A 23,768-nucleotide genomic window follows, 5' to 3' on the forward strand; every position below is an offset into this window, starting at 1 on the left:
TTGTAAACACAACTTTTCTGGTAAGACCCATTAACACCTACCTCTCAATATTCCCTGTTATATATATTTTTTCACTATTAGATAATTCATTTTTTGTTGTAAAACTATTTGAAAACTACATGAAATTTAGCCAGGTGCAGCAGTGCACACCTGTAATCCCAGCACTTTGGGAGTACAAGGTGGGTGGAATGCTTGAGCCCACGAGTTTGAGACAAGTCTGGGCAGCATAGTGAGACCTCGTCTCAAAACAAAAACTATATATATATATGAAATTATAAATTAAAAATAAAATAACCCATATTAAACCTTCCTTCGTATGTATTATACTATGTATATTATTAATACTAACACTTCAAAAATGAACATTATAAAGTATTCTCGGTTCCACTAAGTATTTATAACAAAATGTTAATGACTATCTAATAGCCCATGGTATAAATGTACCATAAGTCATTAACCAATCACCTAACGTTAGCTCACTAAAGTAATTTGGTTTTCCCTATTATAAATAAGACACTATCTTTTACATAATTGCTTGTGTACATAGTTAATGGCACCCTTAAGGCAGAACTTTTTTAACTAGATGACTATATCAGAAGACACATATTTTCTTTTAAGGCTCTGGATATATAGAGGTGAATTATTTTCTACAAAGGCTCTAATGAATTATCCTTCTACAAGCAGCATATGAGCATTTAGCGTACCCACTCCATTGTCAGCGTAGAACATTTTCTAAAAATTTAACTTCCAGGGTAGAAAATGGCTTCTCTCTGGAATTTTAAGCTATGTTCATTTAATTACTAATTAAGTTGAATTTTTAAATAGCTACTGGTTACTGGGTGTTTTCTTCTGTATGTTGTTATGTCATACCTTTAACCCATTAAACATATTTTTAATTGAATCACAAAATTTTAGTGTGGTTGATCTAATCATAATAGTTCTTTACATGCTAATTATATTGCCTTGTATTATATAATTGTTATTTTCATCCTAACTATTGGTTTCCCAGTGAACTATGTGCATCTGTCATAATCTTTACCAAATTCTCCATTCTCAGAAGTCCTGTAGCACTCTATAGTGTCAATCTACCATCTTAATATTTCAGTCTCTATTATCTTGTGTTTTTCATTGATAGTTTCTTTCATATTAATATATTACCATCAGAGAGATAGTAAGTGTCTTAAGAATAAGAACAGGGAATATGTTTATCACCATTACTAGATTTCTAATTGATATTATATGATTCTAATTTGCTTCTGAGTTTATTATTATATATATTCAACAAAATATATAGCAAATTAACTCATTGTGTGTTAATGACCGTAACATTCTGGAAAAATGTGTGTGCATTTAAAGACCTAGAGAATAGATTAGTTTTCTCAATATTTTTATATTTGCAGTGAAAGGTTTGAAAATAAAAGTCCTTGGGGTATGTTGAAATTATTTCAAAAGTTTTAGGATTGTGTATAAAACAGCATTCACGTGCTCTTTTGAGCATGTTACTTGAACCATAGTTACGTGAAAGGTGGTGTGAACCATGTGATAAATGATTACTTCACGTCAAACAACCCAACTTTTCTGAGCATGCTGGTTTTGCAAGGATTTATAGTTCCCTGCCTTCATGCCGGAGTTACTTCAGCTTTCCGTGATGCATTCCAACTAATCTGGAGGTTAAGGCATTTCTTGATCATGGATAGATCTGCTTGCTTCTCAGCCCTGGAATTCTTTATAAAATTCCAGAACGCGGGCTAGAAATTGACTTAGGGAATCCAATAAAGTTGCAAGTCTTGGCGGTCATCCAAGCTAAATTTATAGACTGGAAGAAATGTGGGCTTTCCATTGTTCTCTTTTTCACCTTTCTGGGATTTCTTTTGTGTCTATGTGAGTGTGTGAGTGTAAATTTATCATTTTACTGACATTGCAGTGTAAATAACCATTGAGGAGATCCAGTTAAAGAATTTTCACTTTGGATCTTCTCTGGTCTTTCCAAACTTTGACCCAAACCTGCACCAAGAGTGAATTTCTTCTCCCTCTGTAGGATGTTGATGTCATAAAATAAGAAGTTGTTCTTGAAAATGAATCATGCTAGTTTAACAGCTGACCTGCATGTTTGCCAGCTAGGTGCAACTCCCTGAATCCTGTCCTTCCCCTGACTCAGAGCCTTCTTTTTGGACATGATCTGAGAAAATGTGATCATATGTGTTGTTTCTCTTCATTCTGTGACTGGCAGTGGGGGAACAAAAACAATCTCGGAAGCGTATGAGACTTCAGTTTTGTGTGTGTGTGCCTGAGGCACTGTCGTGCCTGGAGATCCAAGCAATCCCTCTCCTCCCCTCTCCATTATATCTGACCATTGAAAACCTGTCTTGTTTTTTTACAGAATGGGTTTGCTGTTGTGAGGCCCCCTGGCCATCACGCTGAAGAATCCACAGCCATGTAAGTACCAGGGACTGTTGCCCATCTCCAAGCACCACGGTTCCTGGCGGTCACCTGCCCCGTGCATGTTTCTGAAGCCTTTAATTGTTAACAGATGGACTGAAAAATCTTGCGAGGTACTCCCAGAAGCAGATTTATGGCTTCAGAGATCATATAGCATTTTAAAAAAATGCTCTGAACATTATTTATAATGGTTTTCCTGGATGATTTGCTTTCTTATTTCTCTGTTCTTCTCTATTCCGCAGGGGGTTCTGCTTTTTTAATTCAGTTGCAATTACCGCCAAATACTTGAGAGACCAACTAAATATAAGCAAGATATTGATTGTAGATCTGGTATGTATTCCTGGCCAGAGCTGCATTTTCAGTGATTCTAGATAAAAGGGAGTGGATTTGTATTTCTCTGTTAGGGTTGTCTTGCTTTTAGCACTTGCAAACAACTGAAGGGTGTGTTTCCTTTGAATGTGGAAACTCATTAAACTCAGGATTGCAGTTCTGAAACCATAAACATTCACGTTTCACTTTCATGGTGTTAACTGCAATTTAATGAGAAGAAGGCGCAGATCAGGGCAACTTTTATGATCCTTAAATGAATTGATACTTCCACAGTTAAAATAACCCAACAGAACCTGAATTTACTTTTCCCTACAGAATATAGACTCAATAGTCAGATGTGCTGGAAAGAATGCTGTTGCTTTGGTAACCAATTGGCCACTTCCCCTGGTTAGCAATCATGTTGCTTGTTGTGCAACAGTGGTATTATTAAAACAAGTCCGCATGTCACTGTTACTGAAAAGATCTCCAATCTCAGATGCCAGTTTGGGATGATTCTCTAAAGGAACTCTGAGTGATTAAAAGTCAGAGGCATTAGATTAGTCTTGCATTTTAACGTGATGCATTCTTACACAATAAAGTTATAATTTGTTTAACAAATGGTTTGTTTAAAAGCAGATGACACTTGGCATATTGTCCACAGTATATTCATGAATAATGAGCTGGAGATCTGCCCCGTACAAAAAGGACCAACCCAGGAAAGGGCGAAAGAGAAGTGAATGGTGATTTATGAGCCCCGTTTTCGGTTTGCCTCCAGTTCACGAGGAGGTGTAATAGGTTGTCTGACAAAGCATAGACAGGAAATGAACCCTGGCATCCAAACTGAACCTGGGACATCTGAACTTAATTAATTTTTGCAGGTGATAAAAGATTTAAAGGCAAAATATGCTAAAGGTTTTTTTTGAAGTGCAAGCCTTAATAGTCTAAATCTTGTTCATATCTGCACTCATAATTAAATCTTATTGGAAGTCACGGCCTCGCCCTCCAGCCTTCGAATTCAGTTAAGCAGGCACACCAAAGGGTTGAGAGAGCACAAACAAAGCCATGTGAAGAAATGCTTAGTTAAGTTAAAACGAAGATAAAAGAAATGGAAGAACGACACCCATTTGTTGTGCTTCGTTGGAATGGGTGTTTTTCACACACTATATTGAAGCATTCCTGCAAGCACTTCGGAGAGAAGAATATTGAAACCCGACTATCCATGTATTTTCCAAACATGCCTAAGTCTCAATGTCGGTCATAGTTCACCATTAAAGAAATGTGTTGAAGGCCTAGATATACTTACAGCAGCAAGATGTTACAATTTTACAAAAATCAAGACATCAGTACCCATTTTCTCATTTATATGCAAAATGACAGCTAAATTAATTAATAACTGCCATTCTGCATAATTTGTAAGATATTAAATTTTAGAAAATAGTATGCTTTTTGTTCTGTAAGTTCTATGCCAGGAAGATAAGCCAGAAACTTAAGACAAGCAGATAAAGAGCAAAGATTGTGGGGAAAGAATTTTTCTAAGCTTTCTAAATTTGTGAAAATTATGTAAGAAGGTGATTGATTGGTCAACTGTTTGTCCTATCCTTAAGGATCTTTTAGTGTTTACTTTCTAAAGAATCTCCTCTGCTACCATTTTAAGGTTGTAGGAGGATAGTAAAAAACTGTTAGGAGTCCCCTTTGAAAACACATTTGTGATATCTAGACTTAAAAGTAGTGAATTGTACAAGAGACTTGAAAGCTAAAATGCCTCCCTTGTGGTAAATGGCTACTTTGTACTTCAGAGGATTTATATGTAAAGTTTTGTTTTTGTACAGTAATACAGTATAGGAATAAAAGACTGCTGGAAAAATCTGATACGATTTATAAAATAAGTTACCTGGTAGCTCCAAGGAGTTTCCTGTAAGCTTCCTGGCCTTTGATTATGTATTTGCTCCATTATCCAATCAGAAAGGATACTGATTTCCCAACAGGCTGTAGTAGACGAGAAGTTTTTGTTTCAGATTCTCTAAATATATGGAGTTCTGTCCAAAGGGTTGCCTCTGAGATCACCACCAGCCCACATATTCTTACTTTCAAGTCTTCCAAATTCTGCAGCTGCAGGGCTACTTTGAGGAAATTCCTGTTTCTTCCAGCTGCTGAGAAGGAAGTTTTAAAGTGCCACGTGGCCTTGAGACATCCGTTCTCCCTGGCTGACAGGTCTATTCTGCAAGTTAGCAATGAAAAAGCCAATAGATGGCTTTTCAATAGCCAAAATAAAGAACAACAAAAAAGTTATTCCTGCAAGTCCAAAGTCATTAATGTTAGCTGGGGGGTGTGAACTAACTCCACAAATTATAGCGCCAATAGATGGCAAAGGTACTCCTTTGTCCAGCAGATTCAGCGTTTTTATATGCTTAGTAAATACAGAGCTAGAGTTCTAATTCGCCTGCTACTTTGGGTCACAGCCAAATTCAGCAGTGTTGAGTATTTTAGGCAAGAATGATTCTAGCTGATCTGTGGAGCTCATTTATTCCATTTTCCTTTCTGAGGCAGATCCCAAACATATTCAGATGGGTGTGGAGAGGGAGCAGGTGTACTTGCTTTTCAACTTGCAAGAGACTGGCCATTGTGTTTAGGGGACTAACTTGTCCTGCAAGTAAGACTGTATGACTCAGGTAGCTTTTAGGTAACGTGACTTTTAGTTTGACAAGCACTTTTTAAGTTGTCTTTGTAAAAGGAAAGTTAATTCAAATGTCCTTAGATTTGGGGAAATTGCGTTGTTGATCAAGTTCATTTAGATCTTTATTACAAGTCCCTAAACTAAATAACTAGGAGTGATAACATTAGCTGGTAGAATATATGATTTATTCAAAGTTACTCAAAGTTATTTTAACATAATAGTGAAAATATACAGGTTCTAAATCCTTATACAACATCAATGTTTGCAGTATGCTTTTTAACCAGTAACATATTTAAATGATTTTTCAGCATTTCCCCACATATCTTAGATACAAGGTCTATTTTGGGGCTTTTAATGTTTCATTTTGTTTCATTTCTATAGTAATTTCTCACAATCACCAATAATTTTCTTATCTTAGTTTATTATATATGTGCTGCCATGCAGAAGCAAGCTTTAGATCATACCTGACCAATGAGTATTTTGTATGAATATTTTACAGCAAGGAAAACGAACAAAAAAAATGATATTTTTTTTTCCTTTTTTTCTTGAGACAGAGTTTCACTCTTGTTGCCCAGGTTAGAGTGCAATGGCATGATCTCAGCTCACCGCAACCTCCACCTCCTGGGTTCAAGTGATTCTCCTGCCTCAGCCTCCCGAGTAGCTGGGATTACAGGCATGTGCCACCACAGCCAGCTAATTTTTGTATTTTTAGTAGAGACGGGGCTTCTCCACGTTGGTCAGGCTGGTCTTGAACTCCCAACCTCAGGTGATCTGCCCATCTCGGCCTCCCAAAATGCTGGGATTACAGGCGTGAGCCACCATGCCCAGCCTTAAAAAAATGATATTCTTAAGACTATACTGTAAGTTGTTCCCCCAAACAAAAGGCATAATTGAATTTAACTTTTATCACTAAATATTTGGTGGATATGAATACAGAATCAAGAATTGCCATATTAGAATGGATTTATGTATTTTGATAATAATGTCTGTTGAAAATCTTATTATGCTGTGAACAGGATTTTATTTGTTTCTCAGAAATTGAGTAACACGTTTTTCAAGAACAATTTTATATCTGAGAGAACATATCATTTTATATGTGATTGTTTTAAGTAAACATTTACAGTGTCCCCAGAGAAACAAAAGTAATCAAAGCAGTATTTTTCTGCTGTTCAAATTGTGGATGCATTTATGCTCAGACCAAATGTGTCTTAGAACTGACTAAAATTACTATTGTTTAGGGGAAATACAAATATTCCCTTAATGTTGTTTTTCAAAATATTTTATTTGTCCATTTTCTAGATATCCAGTAATAAACACAAAAGACATTGTGGCTTTAATTTTTTCACCCTTGTTTACATAAAGGAAAATAGTTTTATCTCCTCCTTCCTTTCCTTGGGATATTCAGAAATCCAGGAATTAATACAATTTGACTAAGTTATTTTTTTTCCTGATGATGTATGCCTTTAGCTGAAACAACTTTCTGGGATAATGTGTATCTGTCCCAACATTATGATTTCTTAATTTTGGATATGTGTACCATTCAAAAAGGGGAAAGGATTATTGTATGTCTATGCCATGGATGGTAAGATCAATGCAGGTTTTCAGAATTCACCAAAAGGAGGCTATGATAGTGTCTAGTGAAGGAATACTGGGCTGGAGATGGGCATGAAGACAGGTCATATAAACCTCCTAAGGAGCAATAATGACTGACAACCCACCTCACAGTTTTGCCAAGAGGATCAAAGAGATTATGAATGTAAGTTTCAGTTAACTGTATAATCATTAAGAGTTTGGCCTTTGGAATAGGAAGTAGATTCAAGACCCAGTCATGCAACTTATTACCTGTATAATCTTAGTAACTGAAACTCTCTGAGCCTCTGTTTACTTATTAAATAATCCATACCAGATATTTATATAGTGCCTGACTAAAAATTGTAGGAATCATTGTTGAAAATAGTGTGATTCTGTATCTTACTAATATAAAATAAGTATATAGTTACAAGTTTTTACAACTTTCAAATAACAGAACCAGAAGCTATGTATGTTTAAAGTATAGCAGTCAGATTCTATTGAATGCAAATACATAAATTATCCACTTCTGGAGTGGCTCATTATTTTTGTTCAGAAGATATTATGAAGCATATTAATTAAGGTTTTTTTTTTTTTTTTTTTTGCACTTGAGGTCTTTCAGTGAAGACATTTAAAATAATGCTATTAGTTCTATTGACTTACCTTTCTTATATCAATTCTGGCATGTATCTGTATCATAAAACAGTGAGAAAAAAGAACTGTCAAGTTTTATATCAAGCTATTTTTTTCTTTTGAGTGGGAAAGAGGACTGGTGTAGGGAAAGGAAAAAAAAGCAGGAAGGAGGCTGTAAAGAAAGTCATTGTATAATATTTAAATTAGGTAGATTGCACAAGATTGCATAAAACCCCATGCCATCCTTCTGCTTTGGCCCAAATGATTTAAGAGCTAATGAGCTCATGCTCCTGTGTCTTCGACTCTTGCGTTACCATTTTATCAAAATGAAATATGAAGATTTTTTGCATCTGGCTTCTCTTTTGAAGTGATTCTAACTGCGGAGGGATTGCTAACTGAACTGAACGCTTCAAGAAAGCCAATTTATTCAGCTGGTTGCAAAGCCTTTGACCTTAATGGTGGGACTTGGCAAATCAATGCATACACGTATGTTTAGTGTTCTGTCAAGAATTGCGAAAATGCTCTGTAAGCCATAGATCCTTCTGCAAAATACTAGTTTGTAGTTTAGTTTAAACATTAGTCTTTTTTCAGAGGCCAATGAGGCTAGTTAATTAAGCCTGAGGGGTTATGAACTGTTGGCAGTTAATAAGTCATAAAATTCCTCCATAAAACAGGATGCAAGATTCCATCACTGAAGCAAAGAGTACAAAGAGCCGGTGTATAAATATCTAATTGTACCAAAGGACTGGGCTTTCTCAATGACTGCTCATCTGGAGTCTCCAGGGCATGCTCGCTGTGGTTTCCTGATTTTTAGAAGCCAGTTTAAAAAATGAGTGCATTAAAGGGTAATTTGCCTGAAAGTTCAGGAAGTAAAGGGGGTGGTGTGGAAGCAGGCTGAATGGGAGAAAGAAAAGAGGAACGTAGTGAGAAGACAGAAAATGAAAAAGAAAGTGGAGTAGAAAGACAGGGAACTAGAAATCAGAAAGGTTGTCTCCACACAAAGTTAGACATGACTGTATTTGTCGTCTGTTTTCATTTCCCCGTAGGATGTTCACCATGGAAACGGTACCCAGCAGGCCTTTTATGCTGACCCCAGCATCCTGTACATTTCACTCCATCGCTATGATGAAGGGAACTTTTTCCCTGGCAGTGGAGCCCCAAATGAGGTTCGGTTTATTTCTTTAGAGCCCCACTTTTATTTGTATCTTTCAGGTAATTGCATTGCATGATTACCCCTAATTTTCTTGTCCTTTGCTGGTGTTTTAAATTACACGAGATTACTGAATTGTCCCATGGGACCAAAAACCAGTGCAGAACAAGTGCATAACCCAGAGCACTGTTCATCAGAGAAGGTTGGGCTGATTTGATGTGTTGTTTGATGTTTATTTCAAGAGCTCCCCTGTCCTTGTTTTCCTCTCTTCTTGCTTTCTTCCATTTGCCCTCTTCTCTGCCCACCATGGTGTGTCTTTCTCTTCCCAGGTTGGAACAGGCCTTGGAGAAGGGTACAATATAAATATTGCCTGGACAGGTGGCCTTGATCCTCCCATGGGAGATGTTGAGTACCTTGAAGCATTCAGGTTGGTACTTCTTTCTCTCTGAAAGTGGCAAATTGGAAAATAAATGTCCATTGAAATAACACCAAATATGAAAGAGAAATGTAAATGTAATTAAGGTAAATTATCGCTCAAAGCCACATAGGAATATGTGTAAGAAGAAAAGATATATCAAGACCTGGTTTTAATTATACAGGTATATTGGCCAATGGCCCATTTTCTCCCTTCCCTCCCAAATAAGGAGAAAAAAAGATTTATTTTTTAAATAGCTCTGTCTGCAAAATTCTGCCTATTATAACATATGATGTGATTTTTACAGTAGACATTAGCATATTCATTGCCCTGAGAAGTTCTTCATTACCTATTTAATTTTGTTGACCAAGCATTTCTCAAACTTCATTGGACTACAGAATTCCTTTTTTACATAGCAGCATTTAGCATTCCTAGTTCTGGGGAGCTCACTCATTTTGATGACATTGGCCAAGGCAATCTCATTTGATGGTAGGGTAAATGACTTTTGTATAGTTTTCCTTTCACATGAAAACATTAACTAATTAGTTAGTTGTTTCCAGTTTCTCTGGAACAAAATCTACAAAATGTAACATTAATTACAATGTATTCACATAGCGTTGTGCTTTTGTCTAAGCAAATAGCTAAATATTAATATAAATAAGAAAAAACAAATTAAAAGCTTTCTTTGAGAGAATTTTAGAAATGAGCATTTCTTCTCTGGAATTTAGAAAACACTAGTTTGTAGTTTAAACATTAGTCTTTTTTTCAGATGTCAATGAGTCTAGTTAATTAAACTCGAGGAGCCTCCCTTGCAAGATTTTTGGAAGAGGTTTTAGCCTATTGGTAATGCATAATTTCTTGAATTTTCTATTTAGTTGAAAGCAAAACAACCACATAAAAAAGCTTTACAGGTGTTCATAGTTTTGAAATTTGCCATTTACAAGTTCCCATGAAGAAAATCCTATTGATACCCTACATTTGAAACTTACGGAAATAATGGGGAAATTTTTTAATTAATGAAATTTTGGTGGGTTTCTGTTGTCCTGTGTGTCACACATACTTCGTTGTCTCATTTGAAGTTCATTTCTCATGAGAAAGCAGGTCCAGGAAAAACGATAGAAAAATAGCTATTTAAAAAATACATTTAAAATAAATATGTTTGGCTTGGCATTCAAGATACACAGGAAAATTCTACCCACGTTCTGGAATGTGTATTTTGGGAAAAAATATACACAAAGATATCCACAATGTAGAAAAAATAACTGAAATAAATTTTTCTACTATAAACTTGGGTTGATTGTGAAGACATTTTGCTTTAATTATGAGCAAAATAAAAAATCATGCAAAAAAATAGAGGTTTTAATGTTATGAATTCTCTTTTTCAACATCACACATACTATTACATTTGCAAATTTCACAAACATTATTAATATATTGTAGGAACTTTAACAGGATAATAGATTTCATTTTTATATCACATATGAATTTATTTGTCTGCCTCCCAAGTTAACCTGGTAACTTACATGATATACATTAAATTTACATTAAATACACATTAAATTCTCAACCTTACTATTTCATACAATCATATCCATTATCTTTGATGCAGAATTCATAGATTTTTAAAATCATTATAGTTCTATTTGGGGCACTATAGCTTTACATAAAAATAAATCATGTATGCACAGCAATGAAAGGCAACTTCTACTTTGTGCCTTTGTTTTCCCATCACAAAGTGAGTGGTGGATGAGATTTTTTTCTAAAGAATCTCTTTGAACACAACCATTTCATCAAATAATGTAAAAGCAGATATTAAGTGCACATATTGTTTTGTGGTTTAAATGGTAAATGAATGACATACTCCTGAATGGGGTTGACTATTCTCAAGAATGGCACCTTTTCTTTGCCTGGAAGGTTGACACTTTATATTAGCAAAACTTTTCAAAGCTTCCCAGTGTATCTCCATTACTTGAGTTTAATTAGAGAAGTGGCATTATTTAGCTAGGCTGCAGAAATGTAAATTTCTGGCTTTCAATGTCGATATTTATTTAAGAACCAGATTTAATTTATAAGAATCCTGCCACTTTTGAACTATGGCATGTCTGCTATTCATCATTTATGACTGGAAGTACTTGTGAATTTGTTATGGCTAAGTAAGCCATTCATTTCAAAAACTGGCATTGAACACATATTATATGCCAGGCACTGTGGTAAGCACTTGGAGTTCAGAGCTGTTGTTACTTTCAGGGATCATAATGTAAGTCATACTTATTGTTCTAGAGAACAGAAGCGCTCAGAGCAGATAAAATGATTAACTCGTCCTAAATGGTTTCAGGAAAGGTTTCATCAAGCATTGTTCAACCTTTGCTTCTAAAGATAAGTGGGAACGTTCAAGGGGAAAAAAGGAATTCGAGTCACGGGGTATTCATACTGACTGGGCAGAGAGAATGAACTGTGAAATGCATGGAGCCGTGAAATGATCTTTCTCTATTGGCTCAAGGACATCAGGGAGGGATTGGTAGAAAGAAGATGAATCATACTTTGTAAACTCTTATGCAAGCAAAGGATACCCCAATAATACATGTATATACTCCTTTGTCAATTTGGGCTTAGTCAGATGACTGCCAAATAATTTTTAGTGTAGTATTATTTTCTAAGCTTATCCTTAATACACTTCTTGTTTCCTAGTATTGAACCAGAAGATCTTTCTGGCATCTGTGTGTGGGTGCAGGAAATGGAGGTGGGGGGAAGAGTAAATGGTGCTTTTTCTTTTCTCTTAGTTTTTAATTGTTTCTGGACTCTTATCTTTTGGAAAGCCTCTCTCCCTGTGAAGCTACATTCATAGTGGGATATAAGATGGCTGCTTATTTTACTATCTAGAATTTGTCACATATATTGCCTTCGTGGTTTCTATTATGTACTTTTTCTATGGCAAAAAAAATCATAGACAAACCAAAGATTTCATGTTTAAAGCTTTAAATATAATTTAAAAATATAATAGAATAACTAAATTATTTCAAATGACTAGTTATTTCTTCCAAGCAGTTATCATTCATCTCTGAAATAATTGAAGGGTATATTTTAGATTCTTCACGAGAATTCTTAAAATATTCAGTATCAAATATGTTTTATGTTCAGCTAAGATATATTTCAAAGGTTACTATTGTATAAAATAATTATGGCTATTTTTATTGAGATCTTACATGCTAGGTCCTAGATTAGAAACTTTATAGATGTTATGGCTAATTCTTAAGTGCTTTATATAAGTCACAGAACTACTAATTGGAAGGGCAATAATTTGAAGTTGGTTTGTGACTCTACAATCTATGCTCCTTTTGTCACACCACGTTGCTACTGTCTTCTGTTTATGACTTAAAATACTCAGGAGTAATAAAGCACAGTGACTTTTTACCAAAGTGTAAGACCTTCATACTCACATAGCCTCCCAACCTAAGGCACAAATGCCCAGTGAACAACATGGCAGAGAAGAGCTATTCAATAATATTTGATTGAATGAGTCAATGAATAAATGAATGAATCAGAGAAGAAAGAGGGAATAACGTTGGCGATAGGAGCATTGTCAAGCTCAGGTATTAAGTGAACCTAGCAAAAGTCTGAGGGAACTACCTTGGCTTCTCAAAAACTGTGCTTTACAAAGAACTCTGAACATCTATTCATTTTGTTGTAAGAATGTCAGACTTCTCTTTATTGAACAAATCTTTTGCTGAATGCCTGCTAAGCAATCTCTGTTTTAATCATTTCAAAAGGATATTCCAGTGGTTTTATACTCTCTACAGTCCATTGATGAGGATTGGGCACATTATTTTTTCTAAAGACTAATTCTTTTAAGAGCCCTGCAAATGTTAAAGTGACTATCTCAGACCATTTAAGTGGTTTGTTTATAGTGGGCAAGAGACAGTTGTGAATCTCATGCTTCTGTTTAAATCTGAGAAAAATATCTTCAAATGTTTAAAAAATAAGTAGCAATTTCCAATGAGTAAGATTTTAGTAGTCCTTGAAATGATGCCTATTTTATTAAATAAATAAACAAATGCGTGAATGGAGGACAATTCCTGTGTAGCCCCTTTTAATTTCAAGAAAAGAAATATAAGCTCCTTAAATTTAGCAGGTTTTAATGAAATAATTAAAGTGACCCATTTGGCATATACTGAGGAGTAGCTAAAGAAAGGTCATAGAGCTGTTGATCTGGGTTCTTTAGATGCAAACAAGTTCTGCTTTTAAATATCATCTTTTCATGTCACTGTGTTGTAGTATGTATTAATTAATTGATTAACCTTAGTTAATATTTGTTATTGATGCATATTTTCAATAGACAATGGATCTGCACATATTAGCTCTTCAGGGAAGTTCATTTCAGGGGAAAACTCTGACCTAGAAGGACTCTCTTGCACTGAGGTTGTCAGTGTGCCAACTGAAAAGTGGATTTTAAGAGAGTTGTCTAGTAGAGGTAATACATATGTAGTCAAAATTTTTGATGTTATTATTGAAAACTACCTATTTTTAAGTAATTGACTTATGTAGGTAGTATCTGTATTTAATCAAAATGCTATGTGCTTCCAAATTTAGGCTTTGCTAAAATATTTTGGACATATAATTAACTGGAATTTTTAGAAACTTAATGTTCTTGCTACATAGTTAAAGCCATTGAACCATTTGAGCATATACAAGCAGCCCAGTTTCTATCTTTCTCCTGTCTTGAGTTCATATCTGTTTGCTTTAATGACATAAGCAAAATTAAAATCCATTAACACAAAGTTGTGATTGGAAATCTTTCCAGATATCCTGTCTATTCTTGGTTCACCAGTCAAAGTGGCAATTCTGTTCCTGATGCTGAGTCTTCAATATAGGAATGACGGCTTCCTGGGATTCCTCCCCTGCTTGTGACAAAAATGTAAAAAGGGCATTTAACTCAAGTGCAGAACCAGATAAAACCTTTTATTGTCATATCCACAGAGCAAGTGCTCTTTGGACGAGTCAATAATAGTCAGCCTAGAGATTTCTTACAATGGTTGGGTTTACCATGGAACTAGAGTAGATAATTTGGGGCAGGAGCACATAAATAAGTAAAATACTTTCTTTTCTCTCATTCTTATTTTATAAAATATGTCATCATTATTCTGGCTAATTCTTAGAAGATTAACTTCTAAATATTCTTGTTATATGTATAAACTGAAAAAGAGGTTTCTAAATTCTATTTGAGAGATAAAATGGGACCATCAGTAACTATTTAGATTCACTCTTTTGGTAATGACGACTAAGTAAATACTGTGGGTTTTTTTTTTTTTTTGGTTATTGTTCTTATATTTAATATTTTAATGTAATTTCATGATAAGTGAATATAGAATAATACCATTGTAGAAACAACAATATAATAATAATAGTAACATAGTAATATAGAGTATTCATCGAGGCTTTAATTTTTGCTAGTTGTTTATTTTTTTAAAAAGCTTTACTAGTCCTTGAGTTAGGTGTTCCTGTTTTCTACAGGCAGTTACCATGCTTCTTGAGCTTCAGTAGGTTTCCTGATGTCACACAGTTGGTATATGGTGATCGGAGATTCCATGGCAGCAAGTGTGATTGTGGGGACAGTACTTTGTTGGTCCTAAACTATACAGGAACTGTAGTTCCTGTGTCAAGAGCATGGGATAACAAAACAATCATATACTGAAAAATTCTTTGTAATGCATTTTAGTCTATTTAACTTTGGCTTGGACATCGAAACTGGTAAGTGCCCCAAAATTGAAAATTTAGACTTTCACTACCTTTGATATCTCCAAGCCACTTCTCCTTGTGCCTTCTCCTCATCTGACATAGTAAGACAGCCTATCAAATTAAACCCCTGGTTCTTTTTTTCCTTTTAATAACCAATCTGATTACAATGGGGATATAAATTTTTCATCTTTGTTAAAAGAAATATTCTTCTTATGTATGCATTTAGATTTTGTGGAAGGGATATCTAATAGAACTTGAAAATATCAATTAAATTTTAATAGAATGCATAGTGATAAACGAACATTTAGGTTTAATTTTGAAATAAGGCATGATTTCATTGTCATCCAAAAGTCATACTTAATAATGTCAAATTATTTGGGATCTTAATTTGTTAATGAGAGCTGTGGTTGATGCTTCCCAGTCTTGCAATGGATTCTCAATTGTTAGTGACAAGTAAATATATTAAGCTCATGATATTATGTATTTTCCCAAGGATGTTGAAGACAGTTTGAGAAAGAGGGTGGAGTTTCTTGAAACAATTTGCCAATATGAAATACTGTACATATCAAATTGGCCCTACTACCATCTTTCCCAGACCATTTATCATGCCTCACAAATCAAGCCCACATTTTCTCTTTCTAAAAGACTTGACTAATAAAGAAGATGTGGGCTTCAATCTGAACTTGTCAATCAATCTTAGTAACAAAGCAGTAATGATTTTCACCTATTAAAGTTTTATTTCAATAAAAAGCAATACATATAAATTTATTGCTAGTGTGAACCACAGTTATTCACTGTCCAAATTTTGTTCTCTATTTTCAGTATGTTGAGATGTTTCAAAAAGTTTTATCAAAGCAGGTCACAAGAAAAAAAAATTCCGTAGGAATAAATTTGAGAAAGCTGTCAGCTCTATCTGCTTTTCAGCTTCAAAAATAAATATAGTTTAGGGACATTTTTTCTCTCATCTGTTCAACATATTGTACCAATTTTCATCAAAAAATTACAATTTCTAGGTGTGTGTCTCTAGATACCCTTAGAATTTCTGCTCTTTGACCCTGAGAGTAAATTGATCTTATGCACACCTGTCTTCCTAGGGAAACTTGCAAACTTGATTTTTGAGCCAAGCATCAAAGAGATATGATATTATTAGACAGTACAGAGCTCAGGTAAAAAGTCCAGGAAGTATCTTGAAGTGCTTGAAGTTTTGAAGGGGAAGTGATATCTGCAGTGAAGAGCTATTTAAAGTAGATCAAATGCTACAACTTACTTTTTATTATTATTTTTAAAAGGTCAGATCAGCTATAAAAATTTTAAGACAATATTTTTTCTCTGCCTTAAAATGGTTCCAAAGCCGAAAGTTTTCTGGAATCTGTACAGCAATTAAACAATTTTCCAAATAATGGGAACTAATTAAAAGGATATCTATGTTTAATTAATTCTTTTCTCTAGAAGTTCTCTCTAAGAAAAAGGTAATTTGTATGCCTATAAGTGATTTGTTTTGATTTTCCAGATGAAACACTGAATTATATAATCCTTGCCTTGTACAAAATCCTCTCAATGTATGTGTAATACTTTGAAATATGAAGAAATGCAATCTTTTTATGAAATATTATTGTGGAGCATTTTAAGGCCAGAAATAGCAGATCTTTTGGACTGTCAAGGACCTGACATCAATTCACTGACTTAAATAATCTAATCTAGTAATAATGGAATTGTTGTGTAGTTAATGATATGAGATGGCCAGAATGGAAGGTAAACATAATTAATAAATTATAGAGTCACACTTTTTTTCAGAGTTCTAGTGAATATTTTAGAATTTGCTTCATTCACTGGTAAGATAAAGCTCTTGCTCAATTAAAAGTTACTTATCCTTTACTTCATTGAACAGCTGTTTTCTAACCAAATTTCAATGTCTTTGGGTCATAGAGTGAATTTTTTTTGAAACTGAGTAATTACCCTCTTTTTCTATGATTTTACATCTAAAGTTTACTACTACTAGATTTATTGAGATGACAAATAATGTGGAAAAAAGGGATTGAATGTTTATTTTAATATACCATAAATATAAATTTATAGTCCCTTTTTTGAGAGTTAGATAAATATAATGGCTTACTAGTATTAAAGTTTACATATTGACTTTCCCGTGTGGAGGAATCATTCTCATGGAAACTTTGCTTGACCGAAGGTCTATTCAGATATTGCATCTGAGATGCAGAGCTGAGGTTCACACTGTTTTCTGGTGGACAGGACTTTCAGAGAGTAGTTCAAGTCTTTGTATGACATCAAACATGTGGATGATAGACTCAGTTTTCCATATTTCATCCCAATGATTTGATGTCATATAAATGAAACTTATAAATCAACATTTGTTTTCATTTAGGCAGAAATTTAAACTTTTCAGGCACTATTCTAGAAGGGTAATGGCTTGTTCTTGTATCCATTAGGAATCTGCCCATCTTTCTTGTGGGCACTGCAGTACTGGGTATTGGTTGCCTAAACATCTATTCCAAAGAGCAGCACTACTGTCGTAAAGCCATATGGAGGGTGGTGAGCTTATGAACGACAAAACTTCTAGTGGGAAAGACTTGGCAAAATGGCATTTGTCCCATTATCACTCGTATCTCAACTTCAAAGTGGAGAGGAGAAGAGAAGAAACAGATTATTCAGTCCACATTTAAGCACAGCAGAATTTTTAATCTGCATCTCAATTTGAAGATATTTTATATCCCAAAACACTTGTAGAAAAGGCCATCAAGAAAATAACATGTACACATTATCTTTCCCATTAAAGAAACATATTGTTGCACTTGAAAATAAAATGTTGGCTCACCTAGGACGTGTATTTTTAGTTGGTTCATAACTCTTTTAGAATTAAAGCAATGCTGGAGTTACTGAAATCGACTGAAGTTCAGAAACAAAAGAGCATTTTTACTGGAACAGAAGTCAAAAGCAAATAAATGAAGAAGAGTTCATTCAAAACCAAGAGCAAGAATAGGACAGGCACAGATTTAGAATTTGAAAGTTTTATTACCCAAAGAGATCTGGATTTCTTATCCTTCTGTACTTTTAGTTTCCGAAAGTCTCTTAGAGTTGCCTCATTAGACCTCTGATTTTGTTTTATATACCCATGTTGTCTTCCTTGTAGAAGTTTCTGACACTGTAAATTCTTTTATGTTTCAGTACTTCTAAAATGAAAACAGCATTGTAGAAATTATGCAGTGATGCCTTCCTTTCCGATAAATATGACACCGTCATAGTAGGTGAAAAAGACAGGAACAGAAATAATAAAATCTGGAGTGTGTCATATTTTACTGACTCAGTTTCCATGAACTGATTAAATTCTAAATTATTAGGAGAACTGAAGTCTGCCAAAAGTTTGTTAATATATACCATTTGGTTTGGTTTTTTGAGGATGTGACAATTAATAAAAATCAAATGATATGTATAATAAAAAAATTAGTATGAAGGAAGGCTCACTCACCTGTTAATTTACTAGACTGAATTTTTTAATTAACAAATTAATATTATTTTGCCCTCTTCTAAGATACACACAGAAGGAGAGACAGAGGGTGAGTTTGGCACAGGTCTCTAAACATACTTTAGAAGAAATGAGAATATAGAGAAATCCTCCCATTGTCAGAGCTGAGCATAAAATCTGCACCAAGTTAGAAAGGCTTATGTGGCCCAATTTAAAATTTTGTTGTTTTATAATAACTTTGGAGAATTGTATTGTTCCTTATAAAATACCCACATGTTCTCCTTTGGAATAGCTCCAGAGTGTAACTGAACCACGAGGTTGCCTCCTGGTGCTTTATGTATTGTTTAATTGTTTGCTTTGGTGGATGTTTTTATTAAAAGCTTATTGTTTAGGATAAGACCAAAGTGTCATTTTAAGAACAACAGAAGGAGAGCTGTTTGGTCTCATAGTTCTTTTTCATAGGTGTGTTAGTGAATACCAGATACAGCTAATGAACTGGCTGAAAATTTTTCTTGTAATACCTCACAAAGGGAAACAACAACAAGCAAACCCTGGATTTTTATTCTCCTCCAATAAAACATGACTAGATTGGCTAGAAGCGCTAAGAGTCTCCATGGCTGTGCCCAGGCCTGGAAGGTAGAGAGGTATCTGTGGATGCGCATCTGCTCTGTCTGTGTTTTGTTCCAGGAGGAGTTTGCCTGGAGTCACACGCACTGTGATACACATGGCCGTATCAAGCCTCAGGAGCTGGGAGGCAGTGAAGCCCCTGTGTCACAAGGGCCATAGGGGGCTTCCTGGGGTGTATACCAAGCCTACAAAGGCTTTAGTGGATCTCAGAGCTACAAAGTTCTTCATATCCTCCCTGTGCCCACAATTTGATTGCAAGATAATTATCTTAGCTCAGATCATTCTGAATATGAATTAAGTCTGGGAAAAGTTTTTAATTCAATGATTTTAATTCTAAATGTTCTTCTCCTCCCTGAATATTTTCTTTTCTGAAGTGGTATCACCACATCACTCACCGATTCCTCAGAAGTTGGCTCTGGAAAGAATTCATAATGTTCCCTCGCAGTTCCTTGCCACAAAGAGCAAGCAAGAGTTTGATTAGTCCTTGACTTCCCAAGCTAGTCTTTTGTGACTGGGACCCACCCTCAGACAAAAAACTTAAAGGCAATATACCTTGAGATAATTTCTAGGACTTACATGACCTCATTAAATTCCGACTCTAGATCTCATGTAGACATTTGAGGAAATATGATTATTGACAAAATGTAAGCCCATTACAGACTATATCACTTCAAAAGGAAAAAGGCCATTAGGACATAATTACATCAGAAACAGTATACACATTTGGCTGGTTTATAAACTGTCACTTTCAGAAGTACGAAGACTTATAAAAGTTTCCAAAGGTTCCATTATAACCCTATTTCCAACAGTATTCTCTGACAAACCAAATAAATTACTGCGTGTATTGGACCTTTGAGGCTTGGGGCAAAGAATGGAAAAATTATTTACAAAAGCTTGAAAATATTTAATCACTAGAGGCAGGGGGGCAACGGTGTTTTAATTAGCAGGTCCTCGGGCCATTGGCTGACTAGAGGCTTTCTCAAACAACCACACAAATGCACTGAATAGCTGTTTGCCAGCCTTAGGGTCAGGCCTGAGATGAAACAGATAAGATAATTGGCTCTAATGAAATCCAGAAGGCCTTGGCTTTCTTGTTTGAGCTTGGATTTGAAAAGTGCGTGTGGAAGTGAGGCTTAATTCAAACCAGAACTGAGCTAGGCCCGTTTCTCAGTGACTTTGATATTGTTTGAAGTTCTAAAAGTGTTCGCCACACCACTAGCCTGCTGGGCTGGGCCTCCCTGGTACCCTTAATTACTAAGCTTTATTGCTGACTTTACTACACAGGAAAGGGGCCATTATATGTTCCATCAACATCAGCTCTTCTCAGATTGGAGGAAAGGGCAGGGTTAAAGGCCACTGTAGGAAGGCAAAAACTTCACTTTGAGGTAGTCAGATCATTTACCAGTGTTGAATTTCACCGTTATGCACATACATTCCTTACAACACAGAAGCCCAATTTCCATTTTTTAAACAAGTGATTACTTTTCAAAACATTTTTGTTTGTGCCTTTTTTTCTTTCTTTCTTTCTCTTTTTTTTTTTTTTTTTTTTTTTTTTAGAGAGAGAACGTTTATTTTTAAGGGCCGAAATGATTGCACATGATACACTGGAAAAAAAAGAGTACAACACTTCCCAATTAATCATCACACCAGAAGGTCTGGTTGGATTCTGTAATAAGGAGGATTATTATTAATGCCCCTTTGAAGTGGAAATAAGTGAGGAACCCTCCTGTGGTGTGAGAGTTGTCCTGACACCCCGAGGAATAAAGACGCCTCAGGAGACTCTACAAAATTAAATCCCAGCTTCTAGAGTCTCTCACAAAGTGGTTGCACAAAAGTGCTCCCAATCCAGTTTGAAGCCAAGAAGCAAAAACCAGGAAGTCTCCCCCTGAGGGGTCAGTTGTGGTGTTACTGAGGTTCCATCCTCCCCAGTCTCACCGCTGCTCTGCCTTTGGTCCAACTGGTAAAATGGATTATGCATACAAATGAATTAGTAACTATTCAACCCTTATCCCTCTCAGATGAGGAGATCTGGTTATACTATGAAAGCCAAGGGACATGGAGTCCAGTCCTATTTCCTGCCCCATTTATCACCTTTGGTTAGGAAAGTCATGAGCAATACTGTCAGACTTAACTCGTTATGAAAGAACAAGTTGAGTATTTTTTGCATTATTTAAGTAAACTTGACATTAATGTGATACAATTGCATCCATGATCCTGCTAACCATTTATCCAATACTCCTTTCTGGGTATTGTTATGCACGGATGGACTGGGTCCTAGGTCTTCACTAGGATGATGTGTGTCTGGGCCTAAGGAACCATGTTAGGAACCCAGGGAGACCAGTATTAGGAAGACAAACTGAGTTTCTGCTTCCTAACCTCTCCTAAGCAGAATGAAGGAGGCCCTATACATATTTTTGCCAGTGATGAACATGATATCAGCTCTGATCAGAAGAAGAATCTGATCATAATCAGCTCATTTTAAGTATGTATGTTTTTCATTAGGCACTGTTATGGATTAAATGTTTGTGTTCCCCCAAAACATATATGTTGAACCCCTAACCCTCAGTGTGATGGTGTTTGGAGTTGGGGCCTGTGGGTGGTAATTAGGGTTAGATGGAAACTTGAGGGTAGGTGCCCTTATGAGCAGTGACACCAGAGAGCTTGTTTCCTTGCTCTCTCTCCATGCACACACACCGAGGCAAGGCTGTGGGTGCACGCAGCGAGATAGGGCTGTTTGCAATCCGGCGAGAGTGCTCTCATTAGGGCCCAACCATCCTGGCACACTGACCTCGAACTTCTAGCCACCAGAACTGTGAGAAAATAAGTTTCTGTTGTTTAAACCACTCACTTGGCAGTATTTCTTTTTTAATGGCAACCTGAGCAGAATAAGACAGACACTACGAAAATCTTTAATATGAGAGACCAAACAACCCACTAATGAACTTAAATTACCAAAAAAGTATCTTCTAAACCATATTTTGCTGAACACTGGGTGTAAGAAGTATTAAGTGTTTCTCAACAATTAAGAATATCTTATAGTGAAAAATCTCTTATTGAAGATACATAATATTTAAATGCATATTAACAACTACAGGAATTCCAGTAGCAATTTTACATTATTTAATGCATTCTTCCTCAAATTTTCTGAACCTGAATCTCCCAGCTCCTCACATCTCTTCACCCAATACCTGTAAATATCATGAAAACTAACATTCTGTAGAATACAGCTTGAAAAATTCTGATAGATATAGGTAGCAAACTTAGTGGGCATTTTAAACAGTCCATCACTAATTCGGTAAAAGTGATAAGATAAAAGTAAGTAAAAAACATCTGCCCCTAAGATTCTCACAGTCACTTTAATAAAATAAGTACATTATATTACATGTCATTATAATATTGTGTTATCACATAAACTGAGCATACCACAATCCATATTCTACAGATTATCTTCTCCATTTTCCACTGGTTACATCTGAGTGGTTCTTAGACAACACACCCTAAAGACAAAGAAAGAAAGGAAGAGAAACAGAATTAACAAGAGAGGGAAAAGAGTGTCAGTTTCCTTTGCTATCACTATTAAATGACTCAGTGAATTTTCTTAGGGTAAAGTTACTGCCATTCAAAATTATAGTAAATTGGTAATATTTTACAGTCATATATTTTTTGTTTCAGCTGAGCATATTTTGTTTCAGCTTAAGTATGGACACACATCTCCCATACTTTTTTAGATCAGATATGACACATTAAAAAAGATGGCTTTGTTTTTTTTAAAAAAGTCTTACAATTAGCAACTAATGGCAGTGTGAACATATAATTGGTTTTATGGATAAAACCATTTGTTGACTTACAAACTTTTAAGACTGCATTGGTTATTCATAACTACATTTTGCTGAGGAAAAAAATGCTCATTTATGTCAAAAAGGGGAGAGTTTCCATTAAGTTCATACTCTCCAAGATGAGAAAGCACACACTGAAATAAGACATTAAATGTTAGAATGTATTACTTTTCCTGGTTAGAAAAGAACTTGGCTTTGGGAGTGGACCCTATTCGTATCATGGTGTGGCAATGCCATTTTGTTTCCAAAGATAACATTTGTAGATGTACAGATGCTCTGAACTTTATTAAATCACAGCTGTGGTTATCACATATTTATTCAAAAGATATTACAGCTATCAAAGCAGTGTGTCAGCAAAGTCCTTAGTAGTTTGCTTAAATTGCTCTTTCATTTTACTGCATATATAAGTATTCAACCACTGTCTTTAGGATATTCATATAGGTTGAATTATATAAATGGGGAGAAAAGCCTAAGTAAAAAACACAAATATGTAAACAAAAAGCATTATTTATATAGAAGCATTCAGAAATCATGAATAGCATTATGACAAATTAGCCTTTATGACATTTCATAGGTTCACAAAAGAGAGACAGAGAAAAAAATACTTTCCTTGAATAATACAAAAGCATGCAGCTTTCTTTAGCACATTGATTCTTATTTCAACAATCTGAATAAGGGGTGTTCTTGGGCAATCATGGTGTGGCTGAAATATGCAATATTCAGGGGGCACAGACCCTTGTACTTCTTGTTCTGGGAGAGGCAGAGGTGTGACAATGTCCTTCCAAAAATGACAGTGTAGGGGAGGATTCTTCCCTGGAATAAACCTACAGAATGCTTTCTTCTGTGGAGCATTAGTAGATTTTTCCCAAGCCAAACATAATGAAGACGTACCTTTTATCTCAAAG

General features: G+C 35.3%; 1 protein-coding gene across 2 annotated transcripts in view; it reads left to right on the forward strand.

Moving 5' to 3' along the window:
• Window positions 1-23,768, forward strand: part of HDAC9 (histone deacetylase 9) — a 927,644-nt gene that overhangs the window by 759,601 nt on the left and 144,275 nt on the right. For both annotated transcript variants that reach the window (XM_011973893.1, XM_011973894.1), the window contains exons 18-21: window positions 2,381-2,436; window positions 2,682-2,769; window positions 8,671-8,790; window positions 9,104-9,201. In XM_011973893.1, coding sequence (XP_011829283.1) covers window positions 2,381-2,436; window positions 2,682-2,769; window positions 8,671-8,790; window positions 9,104-9,201 — 362 coding nt within the window. The remainder of the gene's footprint in view (window positions 1-2,380; window positions 2,437-2,681; window positions 2,770-8,670; window positions 8,791-9,103; window positions 9,202-23,768) is intronic.

Source organism: Mandrillus leucophaeus, unplaced genomic scaffold (genome assembly GCF_000951045.1).
Source record: "Mandrillus leucophaeus isolate KB7577 unplaced genomic scaffold, Mleu.le_1.0 Scaffold140, whole genome shotgun sequence".
NCBI lineage: Eukaryota > Metazoa > Chordata > Mammalia > Primates > Cercopithecidae > Mandrillus > Mandrillus leucophaeus.